This window comes from Rhinopithecus bieti, unplaced genomic scaffold, assembly GCF_001698545.2.
Source record: "Rhinopithecus bieti isolate Rb0 unplaced genomic scaffold, ASM169854v2 scaffold_30862, whole genome shotgun sequence".
In the NCBI taxonomy this organism is placed as follows: Eukaryota; Metazoa; Chordata; class Mammalia; order Primates; family Cercopithecidae; genus Rhinopithecus; species Rhinopithecus bieti.
Genome location: NW_016813281.1, coordinates 694,190 through 710,576, shown reverse-complemented (window position 1 = coordinate 710,576; position 16,387 = coordinate 694,190). Strand labels below are relative to the sequence as shown.

General features: G+C 43.5%; 1 protein-coding gene and 1 long non-coding RNA gene across 13 annotated transcripts in view; one reads left to right on the top strand and one right to left on the bottom strand.

The window, feature by feature from the left end:
- Window positions 1-16,387, top strand: part of IRAG1 (inositol 1,4,5-triphosphate receptor associated 1) — a 124,000-nt gene that overhangs the window by 89,047 nt on the left and 18,566 nt on the right. For all 12 annotated transcript variants that reach the window (XM_017847942.1, XM_017847941.1, XM_017847944.1 and 9 more), the window contains 5 exons: window positions 669-800; window positions 2,909-3,050; window positions 9,725-9,774; window positions 10,323-10,430; window positions 12,314-12,378. In XM_017847942.1, the coding sequence (XP_017703431.1) occupies window positions 669-800; window positions 2,909-3,050; window positions 9,725-9,774; window positions 10,323-10,430; window positions 12,314-12,378 (497 nt within the window). The remainder of the gene's footprint in view (window positions 1-668; window positions 801-2,908; window positions 3,051-9,724; window positions 9,775-10,322; window positions 10,431-12,313; window positions 12,379-16,387) is intronic.
- Window positions 4,045-10,760, bottom strand: LOC108512626 (uncharacterized). Its single transcript, XR_001880641.1, has 3 exons — window positions 10,688-10,760; window positions 9,692-9,803; window positions 4,045-4,286 (listed from the first exon to the last, which is right to left on the bottom strand). It is a non-coding gene; the product is annotated as an uncharacterized LOC108512626 (long non-coding RNA).

The following is a 16,387-nucleotide window of genomic DNA, read 5'->3' as shown; positions in this document are numbered from 1 at the left end:
CATTTATTTCTCATAGTTCTGGAGGCTGGAAGTCCAAGATCAGGGCACCAGCACAGTTGGGTTCTGGTGAGGACCCTCTCTGGCTTGCAGACTACCACCTTTCCATTATATCCTACGTGGTGGAAAGAGAACAGAACTCTCTGGGGTCCCTTTTATAAGAGCACTAATTACATTCACGGGGGCTCCACCCTCCTCACCTAATCACCTCGCCCAGGCCCCACTTCACTATCACATTGAGGAGTTAGGATATGTCCCCCCAAAAGTCAGCAGATGATTTTGTAGGGGGCACATTTAGCCCAGGGTCCCCAACCCCTGGGCTAGGCCGCAAACCAGTACCGAACCATAACCAGGCTGCATAGTAGGAGGTGAGCTGACTGAGAGCGTGACCTGAGCTCCACCTCCTGTCAGATCAGCAGCAGCATTCCATTCCCGTTGGGTCATGACCCCTATTGTGAACCGAACATGCGAAGGATCTAGGTTGTACCCTCCTCATAAGAATCTAATGATCTGAGGTGGAATAGTTTCATCCCCAAACCATCGCCCCCACCAGGTTTGTGGAAAAATTGTCTTCCATGAAACTGGTCCCTGAGGCTGAAAAGGTTGGGGACTGCTGATTTACTCCATAACATTATTTGAGGACCCCAGCTGATGCTCCTACTCCTCTTCAGTCCTCAGCTTCACTCTGGCACCACTGTGAGCACCGGGAGACCTACCAGAAGTTGCTGGAGGACATCGCTGTCCTGCACCGCCTGGCTGCCCGCCTCTCCAGTCGAGCTGAGGTGGTGGGTGCCGTCCGTCAGGTGAGCCTCTCCAGCCCCCAGTCTTGCGGACTCTGCTCCACCTACATAAAGTAGAGCAATCACCCAAGCAGCGGCAACTACAGATACCACTTGGCTTCCTCTGGGCCAGGCATCCTCTGGGCCAGGCATTCCTCTGGGCCAGGCATCCTATGTACATCATTGCAGTATTATTCAGAGTATTTTTGGCAGATCACTGAACCCTCAAGGTGCTTTGTGGAAAAAGGTTTCTGTGAACGCACAAGTTTGGGTACTACTGCATGCTATCTTTCTTTCTTGGAAATTTCTAACACATTGGCCTAATCAAGGCTTTGATTGGAGGATAGTGGTGTCTAACACATTGGCCTAATCAAGGCTGTGGTGGAGAAGGCTGGTTCACTTTACCTACGTAGTTCCCAAACATATTTAACTGAAGAATTCCCCCCACAGCCCTCCATTTTATTTTTCTCAAAAAATACCTATTCAACTCCCATGGAGCTAGTATTTGGCAAAACATGCTTTAGGAAAACCTGCTTTGTCTCATTAAATCCACCCAGCAACCCTATAGATATCCTGTTTCTCAGATGAAGATGCAGAGTCTCAGAACGTAAAAGCACTAGTGAGTGGCGGAGTGGGACACAGGCCCAGGTCTGGCTCTCTCTTGGCCCCTTTGAAGTCCTGAACCACAGAGAGCCCTGCCCTGGCCCTGCATGTTTTAGCAGGAGCACACTGCCTGAGTTTCAATCTGGGCTCCACCCTTCATTCGCTGTGTGACCTTGGGCCGCTTACCGAGGTCTCTCTGCTTCAGTCTTTTCAAGTATAAAATGAGGATGGTCACAGTATTTCCCATAGGGGGTTGCTGCCGTACTTGTAAAGACTTGTAAAGCGTTTAGATGTTGTTATTATGTTGCTATGACATGAATATATGTCCTGCTGCTCTGGTTACAAGAGAGGAGGTTCTTGGGGTGGTGCAGCCCTGAGCAGTTCCTGTTAAATAAAAGGACCTGCGGCTGGGCGGTGCCACCCTGTGTCCTTCAGGACAAGAACACCTGACTCAGCAGTGGTGCCCAGGAAGTCACTCCAGCTGGGAGCAGCAACACAGGAGGACTCTAGGGAAGTGGCTGGTCTCAGCCATGCATGGCTGTGGGACCTGTTCCTGCAAAGCCACTGGGTGTGTCCCTCTGTGGCCAGGCAGGGCCTGAGCTAGATCCTCTGAGGGATCTAACCAGGGTATGAGCAGAAAGAAATTGTTCTCATTGTGTGCAGGCTTCCCAAAGGTGTGCCTAAGCCCAACTGCCACTCATGCCATCTGCTCCCTTCTCCAAATGGCTCCCTCGTCTTGGCTTCTATGCCTCAGTCTTCGCCTTCCTCTCTGGCTCCACTGGGCCAGGTCAGGCTTCATTCGGTCTTTCCGTGCTGCTCTCACTGCCACCAGTCTCACTCCCTTGAGTCCCATCTCTATCTGTGACCTGATTATGTTACTCTCTTACTTTAAGGAAGATATTCAATGGCTTCCCTTTTCCTTCAGAGTAAGTTCAAGTTCCTTTGTCTAGCATTCGAGGTCCTTCACAACCCAGACTTACAAACTGACCCAACTGCTTGCTGATTCCTACAGAGGCAGGAGACCTGTAGTGTCTGGGCTTTCTGGGCAGCCCTGGTTTATGTCGATTGTCCCAGCACAATTTGTCATAGTGCCTTTCTTCACTCTCCAGAGGACTCCTGTCCAGAGGATGAAACCTCATCTACATATAAGCCCTGTGCTTCCCTGCCTCTAGAATCCTCTTAGAGTTCCCTGGCCTGAATGCTCTGTCCCTTCTGCCCTTGTCTATGTGTTCAGATGCTGCTCACATTCTATATCCACTTCATTCCATCTCCATGAAGCCTCCCCTGACCTGTTCTCTGCAAGCAGAAACAACTCTCCTCTGCCTCTCATCTCCTGCAGTGTAGTGGCTGTGTTTTTCTCATTCTCCCTGAGTGCAGGTGCTGAATCCACCTCTCAGCTCAGGCAGAGTCTTGTCCCTGTATCCTTTTGATTCTCCTAGCCCAGACCCTTGGGCTTGGTCAGAGCAAATAAGTGCCAATGGAGCCTTTCCTCCAGTGGCCTCATGTACTCACACACTCCATCCCTGCAGGAAAAGCGCATGTCGAAAGCAACAGAAGTGATGATGCAGTATGTGGAGAATCTAAAGAGGACGTATGAGAAGGACCATGCAGAGCTCATGGAGTTTAAAAAGCTTGCAAATCAGAATTCAAGCCGCAGCTGTGGCACCTCTGGTAAGGACCTAGGCTTCTGCCCCATCTTGGCCCTACAAGGTAGACTTCCAAGAGCTCTTGGCTAGGATTAGAGCTGTCAGAGCAGCCCCATGACTTATTTCCAGTTGAGCAGCACCCCTGTCCAGTACTGTCCACAGGGGCCTCTCAGCAGCTCCTTCAGTGGGCCTGGCAGGGCAGTCTGGAACCAGGAAACATGAGCATTCCCAAAGTGACTTCCTAACTCCCAAAGCAATAAATCACAGTGGCTGACCATGGATACAAAGCCCACAGGCTACTAGAACTCTTGGACTTATAGCGTCTGAGAGTGACCCTAGACCCTGTAAGTCTGTGTGCTTTGGGACCCCCTTTTAGGCAGCACATGCTAAGGAATTTGGGCTTTATTCTGGAAAGCATTAGGGATCCAGCCAATGATTTTAATCAAGAAAATGACTTGATCATATATGTAGCTTAAGAAGATTCCCTTGAACTATGGTGTGGCAATTACATTACTGGGACAAACCAGGGACAGAAAACTCCATGAAGATGTTCTTGCAACAGTCCAGGTGAGGGGCGAAACCTGGGCAGCTAGGGTGGCGTGAGAGTCTGGCTGAAGATGTTATGGAGAAAAACAGCAGACTCATGGATAAGACAAATGTTTCAAAGAAATATTCTTGTTTAGAAGTTCTATATGAATTGCTATAGGAGCACAGAGGAGGGCCCACCTGATTCTGCTTGAAGGGAGACAAGGAAGGCTTCAAAGAGGGATGGTATCTTGGTGTTTTAAAGTAAAAATAGGAGTTCTCCAGTCAATAGAGGAAGATACATCCCAGGTGGAGAAACCAGCATGGACAAAGGTGTGGAGATTGGGGGTGAAAAGAAGATGAAACAAGCAATTTTCCATAGTGGCGGTGTCGGGGTGTGGTAGTGACAGGTTGAAAGTTGAGACTTGGTAGACCAGGGCCACATGCCAGGCCATGCTAGCAATTTAAACTTCTAGGCAATGGGGAGTCAATGGTAAGTTTATACCTCATGATGTAATCAGGCTTTATTTTTAGATTATTCTGACTTCAGTGGACAATATATTGGAGGTGTGCAAAAGCTGAGGTAAAGAGAGACACAGTAGGAGACTCTTTCTCAGTCCAGCAGGAAGAGGTTGGTGCCTTGGACCAGATATCTCTGTGGGCACTGTCAGGGTTTAGACTCTGGCTGATGAGGGTGGCCAGCAGGAGAAAACAGACCTTTTAGCAACAGGAATCCCTGTGGAATGCAAACATCTGTGTTACCAAGAGCTGCAGAAGGGAAAGTACAGAAAGTATAACAGATGGAGAAACCTTTATAAACAGGAGGTTTCACAAGTTTGCTGGAGAATATCAGTGACACGTCCCAGAGTCCAAAGGCAGCATGCACACATGCTCCAGACTGTCTGCTTTGGATCTGTCAGCAAGGCTCCTGACCCACATGCACCTGGGCTTCTAACAAACCATTTTCCGTCAGTGTTGGAAGCTGGGGAAGTTGCCGTCAAAGGAATCCTGATGCCATGGGCTCCTACATTTATTGCTGCACAAGGCCTCCTGCAGACTACCTTGTCTAAGATTTATAGGATAAGCAGTTACCCATGAGTCTCATTCATTCATTCTACAGACATTTACTGAGTACCTTTGGTTTGCCCTATATAATACTGGAATATAGAGGTAAAGAGCACACAGTCACAGACCCAAAGGAGCTCCCAACCTTTGGGAAGTCAAGGCAGTGTAGCCAGTACTATGACAGAAGAAAGCAGACTTCCAAGGAGAACACACGACAGAGTCCCATATTCAGTCTAGGAGGATGATAAAACGCTTACCATAGCAAAGGTCAACGATAGCTGTACATGTTTTTCCAATATTTGTTTCCACTCTAGTTGTTCTTCCAAGCTATACCTCAGCTTGGGCTAGGCAGAGGGGCCATAACCACTCAGCAGGTGTTTCCATAAGACACTCTATGACTGTTCCCTAATAGTGTTTGTGTCTTAAGCCTTTTATACAACCTCTGCAATCTTTGTCTATGCCTGGGGTTTTGAAGACTACAGTAAATAAAATATCCCTGATTTCAAGGAAGGTGATATACATTTTTTAAAAAAATATGTTTCTTTCTGAATATGAAATTTACCAATTGTCTGCATTTTGGATTATTTCCTTAATGTAGATTTCTAGAAGTATAAATACTAGCTCAGGGGAAAGAAATTTTTTAAGGCTCTTAAAGCAAATTGTTTTCAAATAACCCATTTATGTTTTCACTGAATGGGTTACAATACTCAATTCACTGTGCCATTGACACCATTCTTGTTCTTTCTTTTTGTAAGTATCCATGACTTCGATAGGCCAAAATTGTGTCTTATCTTACTGGTTTAATTGTATTTCTTGGCCTTTCCAAATGTTTATGGAACATTTGTATTTCTACTTTTAAAAATTCTGTATTTATGATCTTTGCCCACTTGTAAGCTTGGTAGTTTACTAATGTATATGAACTCTTCACATGTAAAGAATATTCTCTGGTTCTGCTGTTTTGGCTGACTGGAAAACTTGAAAATCTTTTGACCACAAGCACTTAGAAATTTCTGCTGGACAAAATAAAGCAAACCTATGTCTAAATAGCTGAATCCACAAGAAAAGAAATTGAAATACCCAGATACAAGAAAAGAAAAGAGAACTGAAACCAAGCTGACCCTGCAGCTTCCTTGGGGACAAGTGGCAGCCTCAGTTATCTGGGAGCTGAGCTTTTACACTTGCCTGTGATCTGAGACAAGGCCTGGAACACCTATGGTAGAGAGTTGATACAGATTCCCACAGAAAGTTAAGGCTGTCCAAAGACTAGATCCTCAGATGGAATTTGGATAAGGAAAAATAATAATCACCAACCAGCAGAGAAACAAGGAAATTTCTTTCACCCTGGGCTCTAGTAGGAAAAAACACTTTCTCCTTCCTCATAGGAAAAGTACATACTCACAAAGTGACAGCAGTGATGATGCAATATGCAGAGGATTTGAAAAGAACAGCAAGATGGTGCCTCTAAGACATGTTAGAAATAAGTAGAAAAGCACTCTGGAGAGACAGATGCTGCACCCAGACACACAGGATTCCTCTAATAAAGCTTCACTGAAGATGACTTCACAACCTAAAATTATAAAATACGCAAGAAAACAATTCATCATGAACAAAAATCATCAGGTACACCAAAGAATAGGATCATATCCTAAGAACCTCGGAAAATAAAATGATCTAATAATTTTTTTAAAGATAAGCTTAAAATTATTAGGGGTAGCTGGGTACAGCGGCTTACGTCTATAATCCTAACACTTTGGGAGACCAAGGTGAAAGGATTGCTTGAGGCCAGGAGGTTGAGACCAGCCTGGGCAACAAAGTGAGACCCTGTCTCTACAAAAAATAAAAATAAAAAGCATTTAGTTGGATGTGGTGGTGGGCACCTATAGTTCTAGCTTCTCAGGAGGCTAAGGTGGGAGGATCGCTTGAGCCCAGGAAGTCGAGGCTGCAGTAAGCTGTGATCGTGCCACTGCACTTCATCCTGGATGACAGAGTGAGACCCTATCTCTAACTTAAAAATTATTGGAGACATAAAAGAATGGATCAAAAACAGAGTAAAAGAAAACAGTTATCAAAGAAGAATAAAATAGAACTTCTCAAAGTGAGGGGAATAAAGTCACGGAAATTAAAAACTCACGAGTTTAGGTGTGTTAGTTACTATATTTGAGGCTATTCTTCATTATTCCGGATCTCCTTCTGGGCACATTTTCCCATCCCCTTAAAGTCACAAGGCAAGACCATGGGACTTGCTTTGGTGAATGAAATGTGAGTAGAAGGACGTGTCACATCTGAACCTAGGCCTTCAAGAACTAGTATGCAGTCTGCCCTGCTTCTTCTCCTAACGTGATAACCATCATTGCTCCAGAATACTAGAAGGCCAGTATTAGGCTGAGTCCAGAATGAGGAAACACTGAACCAAGCCTGCTACAGACTCAGAAGTAAATGGGCATGTAGCATAAGCGAATCACATCTTCCTTGTTATCAGCCACTGATACTTTGGAGTTGCGTATTATTACTATGCTATTAAACTAGTATAACCTAGCTTATCCTGATTGATTATAACATTTAAATCAAACTGGGCACAGCTGAAGAAAAATTAGTTAACTTGAAGATAGGTTTGAGGAAGTTACCCAATGTACAGTTCAGAGAAATAAATTGATTAAAATTATGAAAGAAGCATTGAGATATGGGATATAGAATGTAGAATGAGAAAGTCCCAAATACATTTATTAGGCCACCCTTAAGGGGAAAGCCAATGAGAGAAAATATTCCAAGAAAGAATGGCTGAGGATTTTCCAGAACTAAGGAAAGTCATCAATCATTGGATTCAGAAAATATAGTGAATTCCAACCAGGAAAAATAAAACACACCAAAGAGAAACTACAGAACAGTACAGACAAAGGGAAGATCTTAAAAGTCATCAGAGAGAAGATTATTTACAAAGGAATGACAATTCTCAATGGCAATAGTAGAAGAAGACAGTGGAATAAACTCTTAAAAGAACTAAGAGAAAATAATGGTCAACCTAGAGATAACACAAATGGCTAAGATACCATGCAGGACTGAGGGCTTGGTAAAGACCATTTGGAGACAATTGAGAAAGTTTACCTCTCACAGACCCTCGCTGAAAGAACAACTAGAGGATGTACCTAAGGAAGATTGAAATTGAATTCAAACACATGCTCACAAATGTTCATTGCAGCACTTTTCACAATAGAAAAGACATAGAATCAACCTAAATGCCCATCAATGACAGACTGGATAAAGAAAATATGGTACATATACACCATGGAATACTATGCAGCCATAAAAAAGAATGAGATCACCTCTTTTGCAGGAACATGGGTGGAGCTGGAGGGCCTTATCTTTTGCAAACTAACACAGGAACAGAAAACCAAATACTGCATGTTCTCACTAAGAAGTGGGAGCTAAACATTGAGTACATATGGCCACAAACAAGGGAACAACAGGTACCAGGGCCTACTTGAGGGTAGAAAGTAGGAGGAGGGAGAGGAACGGAAAAAATAAATACTGTCTACTATGCTTAGTACCTGGGTGATGAAATAATCTGTACAACAAATCCTCATGACAAGTTTATGCACCTGCACATGTACCCTGAACCTAAAATAAAAGTTAAAAAAAAATTGAGCTCAAAAGAAACAAGTAGGATACACGAGGGAATAGTCAACAAAGACATTTGTAAACATGTAGGTAAATCTAAATAAGCACTCTCTGTAGAAATCAACAAACATAATGAATAATTTAGGAATACAAAAGCAAGGTGAGATAAAAATACTGGAAAGCAATATAATTAAGAGGGAGGGTTATTATTTTAAGGTTTATTCAAGAAAAGAATAGAGATCTTGTTTAATTTTAAAGTTAAAGTCAATATGTTCAAAAGTTAAGAGGACATGCTGAAGGTTAAAAATAGAATGTATAAGTTCCAAACAAATGTGTAGGGTGGGAGGAGGGGTGGAAAAAGTCAATGAATAAAACAAATAGAAAATATAAAATTACATGGTAGAAATAAATACAAATATATTAATCACAAGAACTATAACTAGTATAAACCTATTGGTTAATAGAGAATCTCAGATTAGATTATAAAAAACAGGCCACGCATGGTGGCTCATGCCTGTAATTCCAGCACTTTGGGCAGCCAAGGCAGACAGATACTTTAAGCTCAGGAGTTGGAGACCAGCCTGGCCAACATGGCAAAACGCTGTTTCTACTAAAAATACAAAAATTAGCCAGACATAGTGGCACACATCTGTAATCCCAGCTACTCGGGAGGCTGAGGCACGAGAATCATATAAACCCAGGAGCCGAAGGTTGAGTGAGCCAAGATCGTGCCACTGCACTCCAGCCTTCGTGACAGAGGGAGAGAGTCTCAAAAAAAAAACAGCTATGTGCTTTTCAAGAGACACACCAAAAATACATGGATATGAAAGAGAGAGAGATGCAGGCTAAATAATATTGGTCAAACTGAATCAAACTGAATTGAGCTAGCAAATACCTGCCTCTGAAAGTACTCGGGTGTTTCCCAGTAGTAGTAGTATTCAGGCACGAAGCTAAACATATTACATGAGTTATATCACTTAATGTACGTAGTAAGGAGAAGAAAATCCTGGGGTGGTAGCTTCCTTTGTTCTGAGTCATTTGGTAGGTAACATATTGAAACTACTTCTGTCAGCAAGTTTTCATTTTTTACTGGCACCACACCTTCCTTGCTCATAGTTTCTCTGACTGTACATCCTTGAACGAGCATAAAATAACCCAATAAGTCTTGGTATTGCTGAGTAGTTGTCATACACTATCTAGGGTGTTATGCAGAGTGTGTTTAGTGGGGTCAGATAAAGATCAGAGGTCCAAGACTGGGGCTTCCTGTAGTGAGAAGCGGAGTTAGGATAAAGGTTTTGTCCAAAAAAAACCTCCACTCTGCAGCCCAATCTCAAAGGATGAAGTGCCAAACTCAGTGTCCCCAACACCCAGATCCTTGGGCTATCCCTTGAGGGCCAGTTCTGGCTCATAGATACCATAGCGTAGTTTCTGTTTCCTGCTGGTGCCTAGTCTGAAACTTACTTGTGTTCTCTTCTCTGCTCCCTCCTGCTGCAGAAGATGGGGTCCCTCGCACGGCACGGTCCATGTCCCTCACGCTGGGAAAGGTATGCATGTTCAAGGAATACCAGGGCTCCTGGAAAGAGTATGACAGAAGTTTCCATGGTCACCCAAACAATCATTCATTCTGGGATCCATGGATACCAGAGAATCTCTGAACAGAGTTTCTATTTGGCTTCCCACAGTCTCAAGTTTAGCCTCTGACATCTTACCTTTCTTGCTCGTGGTTTCCTTAACTATGTATACGTGCCTTAAATCAACATGAAATGATCATAAGCCTTCATATTGCTACAGGCAGCTTTAATACAGTCTCCAGGGTGTTACCCAGAGACTGTGGGGTCATTTCCATTCTGTATCTCCAAGATCTCATAAGCTAAAATAGAACAGATTGAGCGTTCACTCACCACCAACAGAAAATTTGGGTCAACTTTGGCCACTCTCTCCACACCAATTCTATCATTGCTACTGCAAAACCAAAATATCCAGTGAATGCCATTTCAGCATTAGAAATGAGTAGGTTTTTTTCCCAAGCCCTTCTGAATTATGGCTATTGCTACCTCCAAGACAATGAGCCTGGTCACTTCTCTCCCCACAGAATATGCCTCGCCGGAGGGTCAGCGTTGCCGTTGTTCCTAAGTTTAATGCCCTGAATCTGCCTGGCCAAACTCCCAGTTCATCACCCATCCCCTCCTTACCAGCCTTGGTAAGTATGATGATGCCTGCCTCCCAGCATGGAATAGTAAAATAACCTTTCCTTCACACTCAGTCCTAGGGGGGTGACCAAATGGGGGCAGGGTCAACAAGGAGAGGAAATTTCCAGAATAGAATCTGAGTGATGGCTCAAAAACCCAATATAGACCAGGCTGCATGTATTCTACTACTCTGGGAAGTCCTACTGCCCTTGAGCATGGTATTGGCAGCTCAGCGTTCTTTGCAAATGATAACTCTTTTTGTGCTTACACCACAATCCGCCAAGGTGGTTATAATTTTTTTCTACTCTGCAGTGGGCTTAAGTAGCTGAAGTTTGTAATGTGTGATAGGTGGTAGAACAGCTTTGAACCCTAGGTTCTCTGTTTCGGGAGCCTGAGTTCTTCAACCCATTGTTCTCCTGCCTCAGTTCATTGTAGCATTGTTCATAACAATGAAAAGCAGGAAACAACTCCGTGTTCACTAATAAGAGACTGGTTAAGCAAATGGATATCCCTATAAGGGGTTTCTGTAGAATGGTCCATAACTTATTATGAATCAAGAGCAAGTAAAATAGGATATACAAAGCCTAGTGTATAAACAGTATAATTCTGTTTTGTACTTTTTAAAAGAGTATGTTTCTCTGCATAGACAGAAATTTCTGGTAGAAGATACGTGAAACAGCTAATAATGGTTATCGCTAGGCAATGGTAAAATAGTTCATTTCTATTTTCTTCCTGATGCCTTTTTATATTTCTATAATACGAATATATTAGTAATATACAGGAAAAATACATTTCCATTTCTTTTAGGCAAAGACAGTTTGGATATAACAAAATATTTTCTGTATCCCAGGCCTTTGTGCATCTGGCTAATTCTCTCTAATTCTTTCTTCAGTGGTTTCTCTATCCTCTGCCTATGACTAGCACTACCCTATAAGGAAACAATCTGATTGTGTAAGCAATTGGAAATTCAAGCTCTATGTAATACCAATGGGTGGTACTCACTGTTTCCTGCCTCAAGCATTTCAATCATGTATGAAATCAACCTAAACTCCCAAATTACCCACTAAAATAGAACAACCTGAAAAAAATGTTTAAGGATATTGGAGAGGACTGGTTAGTGTGTTTTAACAGATCTATTTCCCATACTTTGCCTAAAAGCATAAATTTATTTTCCAAATATATATTCCTTTAGACTAGGGGCTGGCAATCAGGGCCATAGATTAAAAACCACACAGGGTACTTTTAAAACATTCTTCCCCCAGGCCCCACACCAAGATTCTGGAGTGGATCAATACTTTTTTAAAACCTCCCCCAGGTGATTCTAATGTGCAGCCAACATTGAGAACCATTACTTAAACCAAATCCATTGCAACAACACAACGTGGAAATCCTGGGGAACATATTGTAATGAAATTTCTGATTGAGCTTTCAATAGTGACTGGCATCTCTTGAGAATTGTACCTGGAGCTGTGTCTCTCGGGACAGTGATGGGCTTGTGAGACTCTATCACAGGGAGCCTGGGACCTGCACTTGTAGGAGGCCCACTGGTGTTCAGTCACAGTCAGTAAACAGGACAGAGAAAAACTGATGGCTCCTCTCCAGAATGGAGCCTCAAGATGTAAACTCTCCTCTTCACTTAAGGAAACTTAGCAGAGGCGAAGGAAAAGGAGCAAGCTGCGTGTGCCGCAGAGGAAAGGAATGCTGAGGAAAGGAGGACAGGGAAGTCCCGAGGGAAAGGGCCAAGGTCTGGGCTCAGATGAAGATTGGAAAGTGGGGGCATGGAGGAAAAAGGAGAAGCAGCAGCCCCCCTCCCAGCATCATCAGAAACCCAGCAGCTCTGGCTTCTTCCTTGCATAGCACACCCTCAGTTCTCTGTCTTCTGTTTTTCATTCAGTCGGAATCACCCAATGGGAAAGGCAGCCTACCTGTCACTTCAGCACTGCCTGCACTTTTGGAAAAGTAAGTTTGTTGATTTTCCTCTTTGCTTCAGGGGTCTCTCAGGAAAATTTCCCCATTTTACTTTCCTTCCTCCCATTTTTATCCCCAAAATGCAGTGGAAAGCAAATTAAGTTTTAAGGGAAATGAATGAGAGTTTGAGATCCACAAAGATTTCAGAATCCGCTTGCAAGATTCTTGAACCGGGAAGATGCCCTGACTGAGGCCAAGTGTACCCAATCTGAGAAAGCCCAGAGAAGACTGGAGCCTTCTCTGCCAGTTGGGATTCTTTGGGCTATAGACAAAAGAAAGCCCCAACTCAATGGGACTTAGTAAGTCCAGAGGTAGAGCTGCTTCTGGTACGGCATAGCAGGGCTCTAGCTCAGCATGCCTATAACTTCCTTGCCTCTGGCCATGTTGTATGTTAACTTCATCGTCAGGATTGTGGCAAACGGCAGGTAGTTCCTGGCATCCCCTCCAGACAGGACAATACCTAGAGGAAGAAAGGGACTGTTTCTTGCCGTGTTCCTTTCCTAGGAATAAACCTAGAAACCTTTCACCAGTCTTCCCTATTATCTCATTGACAAATCTGGAAGGAGGTCCCTTTCTAAAAGAATCACTTTGGGAATGGGATTGTCATCATGGGATTTACACTATTCCCTGGGGTTGGTGAGAGGGTCAGCTTCCCAAAAAGCAAAATGACTCCATGAAGAAGAGTAAATTCCTGTGCAGAGTCATATTGCTGTTGGGAACTAGGAAGGAAAATGCATATTGGATTAGCAGCCAGCAGTGTCTATTATTTTCTAGGCATCTGTGCAATGTGCAGATCTTTTCATCCTCAGCCAGAGTAAGGCAGGCTGTTTCTATGCACTCAGAGGACTTCATAGATTACTTTTCAAATTCTTTCATTTGCTTGCTGAAAAACATCTGGATCACACCTGCTGCCTCTCAGAATTTTCCCCTTGTGTCTTTTCTCACTTGGTAGAACATATACCTTATTCTTCCTTCTTTCTTGCCTCAAGACAGCTTGAGTCCTTCATTTTTCTTTGCTGTCAGAAAAGTTTTGCTATCTGGCCGGGAAAGTGTATGTTGGGACCCTTTTCAATACAGACAGGCTCCCACCTCCAGACCCAGCCTGTTTCCTACATCTCTCATTATGTGCAGCCACCAGCTTATCACCCAGTGATTTGTCCCCTGTTAGTCTTGAAGTTTGCCCAGCATTTCTTCTCTTTACCACCTCACCCCCATAAGCTCACAGGTCCTTCGTGTTATAGAAGGTCTCTTGGGGTCTCTCTCTCTGTCTTTTCTTGATCACTACAGGGAAATTGTCAAGAGGTGACACAACCACCACCATGTGGACCACGTGGAAGTGACTGAGTTTACAGAAACTTACCAAGTCCCTAGAGTCATAGGGCCTCATCCAGGGTCTCTGAATCTCTCCAGAAATGGTCACCTGATGCTCTGACTGAGAAACCCACTAAAATTCTCCTTGCCAACCTTCCCTTTGGGTGCACGAATCCCTACTTCAGAGAACCCTCAACTCTAGCCCCATTCCCAACTCTAGGCCTGCAAAGCCACTCAAGGCAGAAGATCTCTGCAACAGACTCTAATCATGACAGAGCAGAGCCTGAACTCTGTAGAACTTATGCCAGGGCAGTTGAGCACTTCTGTCCAAGGCAGTGGGGATCATGAAAACATGAATTATCCTTGGTAAGGGAAACTGAGGTACAAAATTGGAGACAATAAGCAGCAGCCCCAAATTAGGAGCATCAATGGGTAATGATCAATAGTGCCATCACCTTTCCAGGGGTTTATAGAACCTGAAGAGATAGGGACAGAGTGGGAATTAAGGCAAGTCAAGCACACTGGGGTTGACTCTCCAGGTGGGAATATACCCATGTAAGAATGGTTGGAAAGAGGGGAGGGCATCTTCAGATTAAGAGGGGTTCAGGATGAACAACAGCTTCCCCTTCTGGATTTCTCAAAGATGTTAAGTGATTTCCATTTAAAACTGGAAACATGGCCAGGCCTGGTGGCTCACACCTGTAATCCCAGCACTTTGAGAGGCCGAGGCAGGTGGATCACAAGGTCAGGAGTTCAAGACCAGCCTGGCCAAGATGGTGAAACCCTGTCTCTACTAAAAACACAAATAAATAAATACATAAATAAATAAAAACTAGAAACATTTACTTGATTCCCAATGGACTAACAATGAGACAATATATGAGTAAAAGTGAATTCTTATCTTCTGTCCTATACACAAATACTTAGTCAATTCTAGCTGCCCTTGCCATATTGTGAAAGAGAAATAATGTGTTATAGTTTAATATACATTGCTTCAGAGATTGTTGTATTCAGCTTCGTATTAAAATGATTTCACCTTTCCTAAGCATACAGTGACGAAGCAGGAAGGGTGCTGGCTAAGCAAAGGATAAGAAGATCAAATACCCTGAGGCTAGTTTACAGGAAAATACTTGAGAGCTGATTACACTGCTCCATGAGATTTCAGAGAATGCTGAGCCTTGTTCTTGGAGGTCATTTCGTAATGAACACTCAACAAGGGCCTAGAAACCTGTAGACTTAAACATATGAGTGGAGAGTGATATTTAAAATTAGTCTTGAAGAGAAAACAAAAGCCCAAGAGCAGTTCTGCAAGTAGAAATAGCTATGTAATTGTAGTCTTTTGTTCTTTCATTCCTTTAACAATTAATCCCCAAGGGCCAGGCACATAATATGTACTCAGGGAGCTCACAGTCTAGCGGGAAAGACAGATGGGAAGCAGCCTATTCTAATACAACACGACGGGTGGGATCGTAGGAAGTGTAGGTTGCTAAGGGAATGACGCAGCAGAAAATGAGCACCTAACCCGATTTTGGTGTAAGGTTGGGGGAAGTGGGGAAGTAGGGGGAAGAGGGAGTTTAGGAAATGATTCCCCTTAGCTGGGCAGTGGCTCACGCCTGTAATCCCAGCACTTTGGGAGGCCAAGGCGAGTGAATCACTTGAGCTCAAGAGTTTGAGACTAGCCTGGGCAATGTAATGAAACCCCATCTCTATAAAAAATATAAAAATTAGCGAGGCATGGTGGCATGCACCTGCAGTCCCAGCTACTCGAGAGGCTGAGGTGGGAGGATGACTTGACCCCAGGAGGCAGAAGTTTCAGCGAACTGAGATTGCACCACTGCGCTGCAGCCTGGAGCCTGAGCAACAGAACAAGACCCTGTCTCAAAAAAAAAAAAAAAAATTTCCCTCTAGGAACTTACTTTTAAAGTAAGATCTAAAGGGTACATAATTAACTAGGTGACCAGGAGGTTAACAACATTTCAGGCTTTGTCCATGTGACAAAGTATGGAGTATTCAAGGAATGATGATAATGATAAGGATGACAATGATAACCAACGACAATGATAACCGATGACAATGGTAATTACTGTTGACTATTTACTGCACTGTTGACAATGGCAATTACTGCTAACTATTTACTGCACCTCGTTTTATGCCAAGTGCTTTACTAATTGCTTTGTATTAAGAATCTCAGTTAATCCTCACAGTAATCCCATGAGGTAGGTATACTATTAATATCTCTGTTTTATAGATGAGGAAACTGAAGCTCAGAGAAATCGTCACTTGCCTGAGGTTACAAAGCTGGTAGATAGCAGAGCACATGCCCTTACCCTTTTAATAGACTGCCTGGAAGGATAAAACGAAGTTCAGTGTGACCATAGAGAAGAGGATGAATTTAAGAGCTATTTTTGAAAGAGCCTGGTGACCGACTGGGCATGGAGTGGAGAGCAGAGTTGGGGTGAGAGACAGGGTATGCGTGGAACCGTTCACAGAGGGATCAGCAAAACCAGGATGTAGATGATGCACAGGGTTAGTGTCAAAAAGGGGTTATTATGTTAATGTAGCACAGAGCAATTTTAACTGTCTAAAACTAGCCATGTTTCTATACTCTTGAAGCACCCAGGGTAAATTCCTTAAAGATTTCATAGGACGCTAAATTTGTACAGTCAGCAACTCCCCTTTGCTGGTGGTA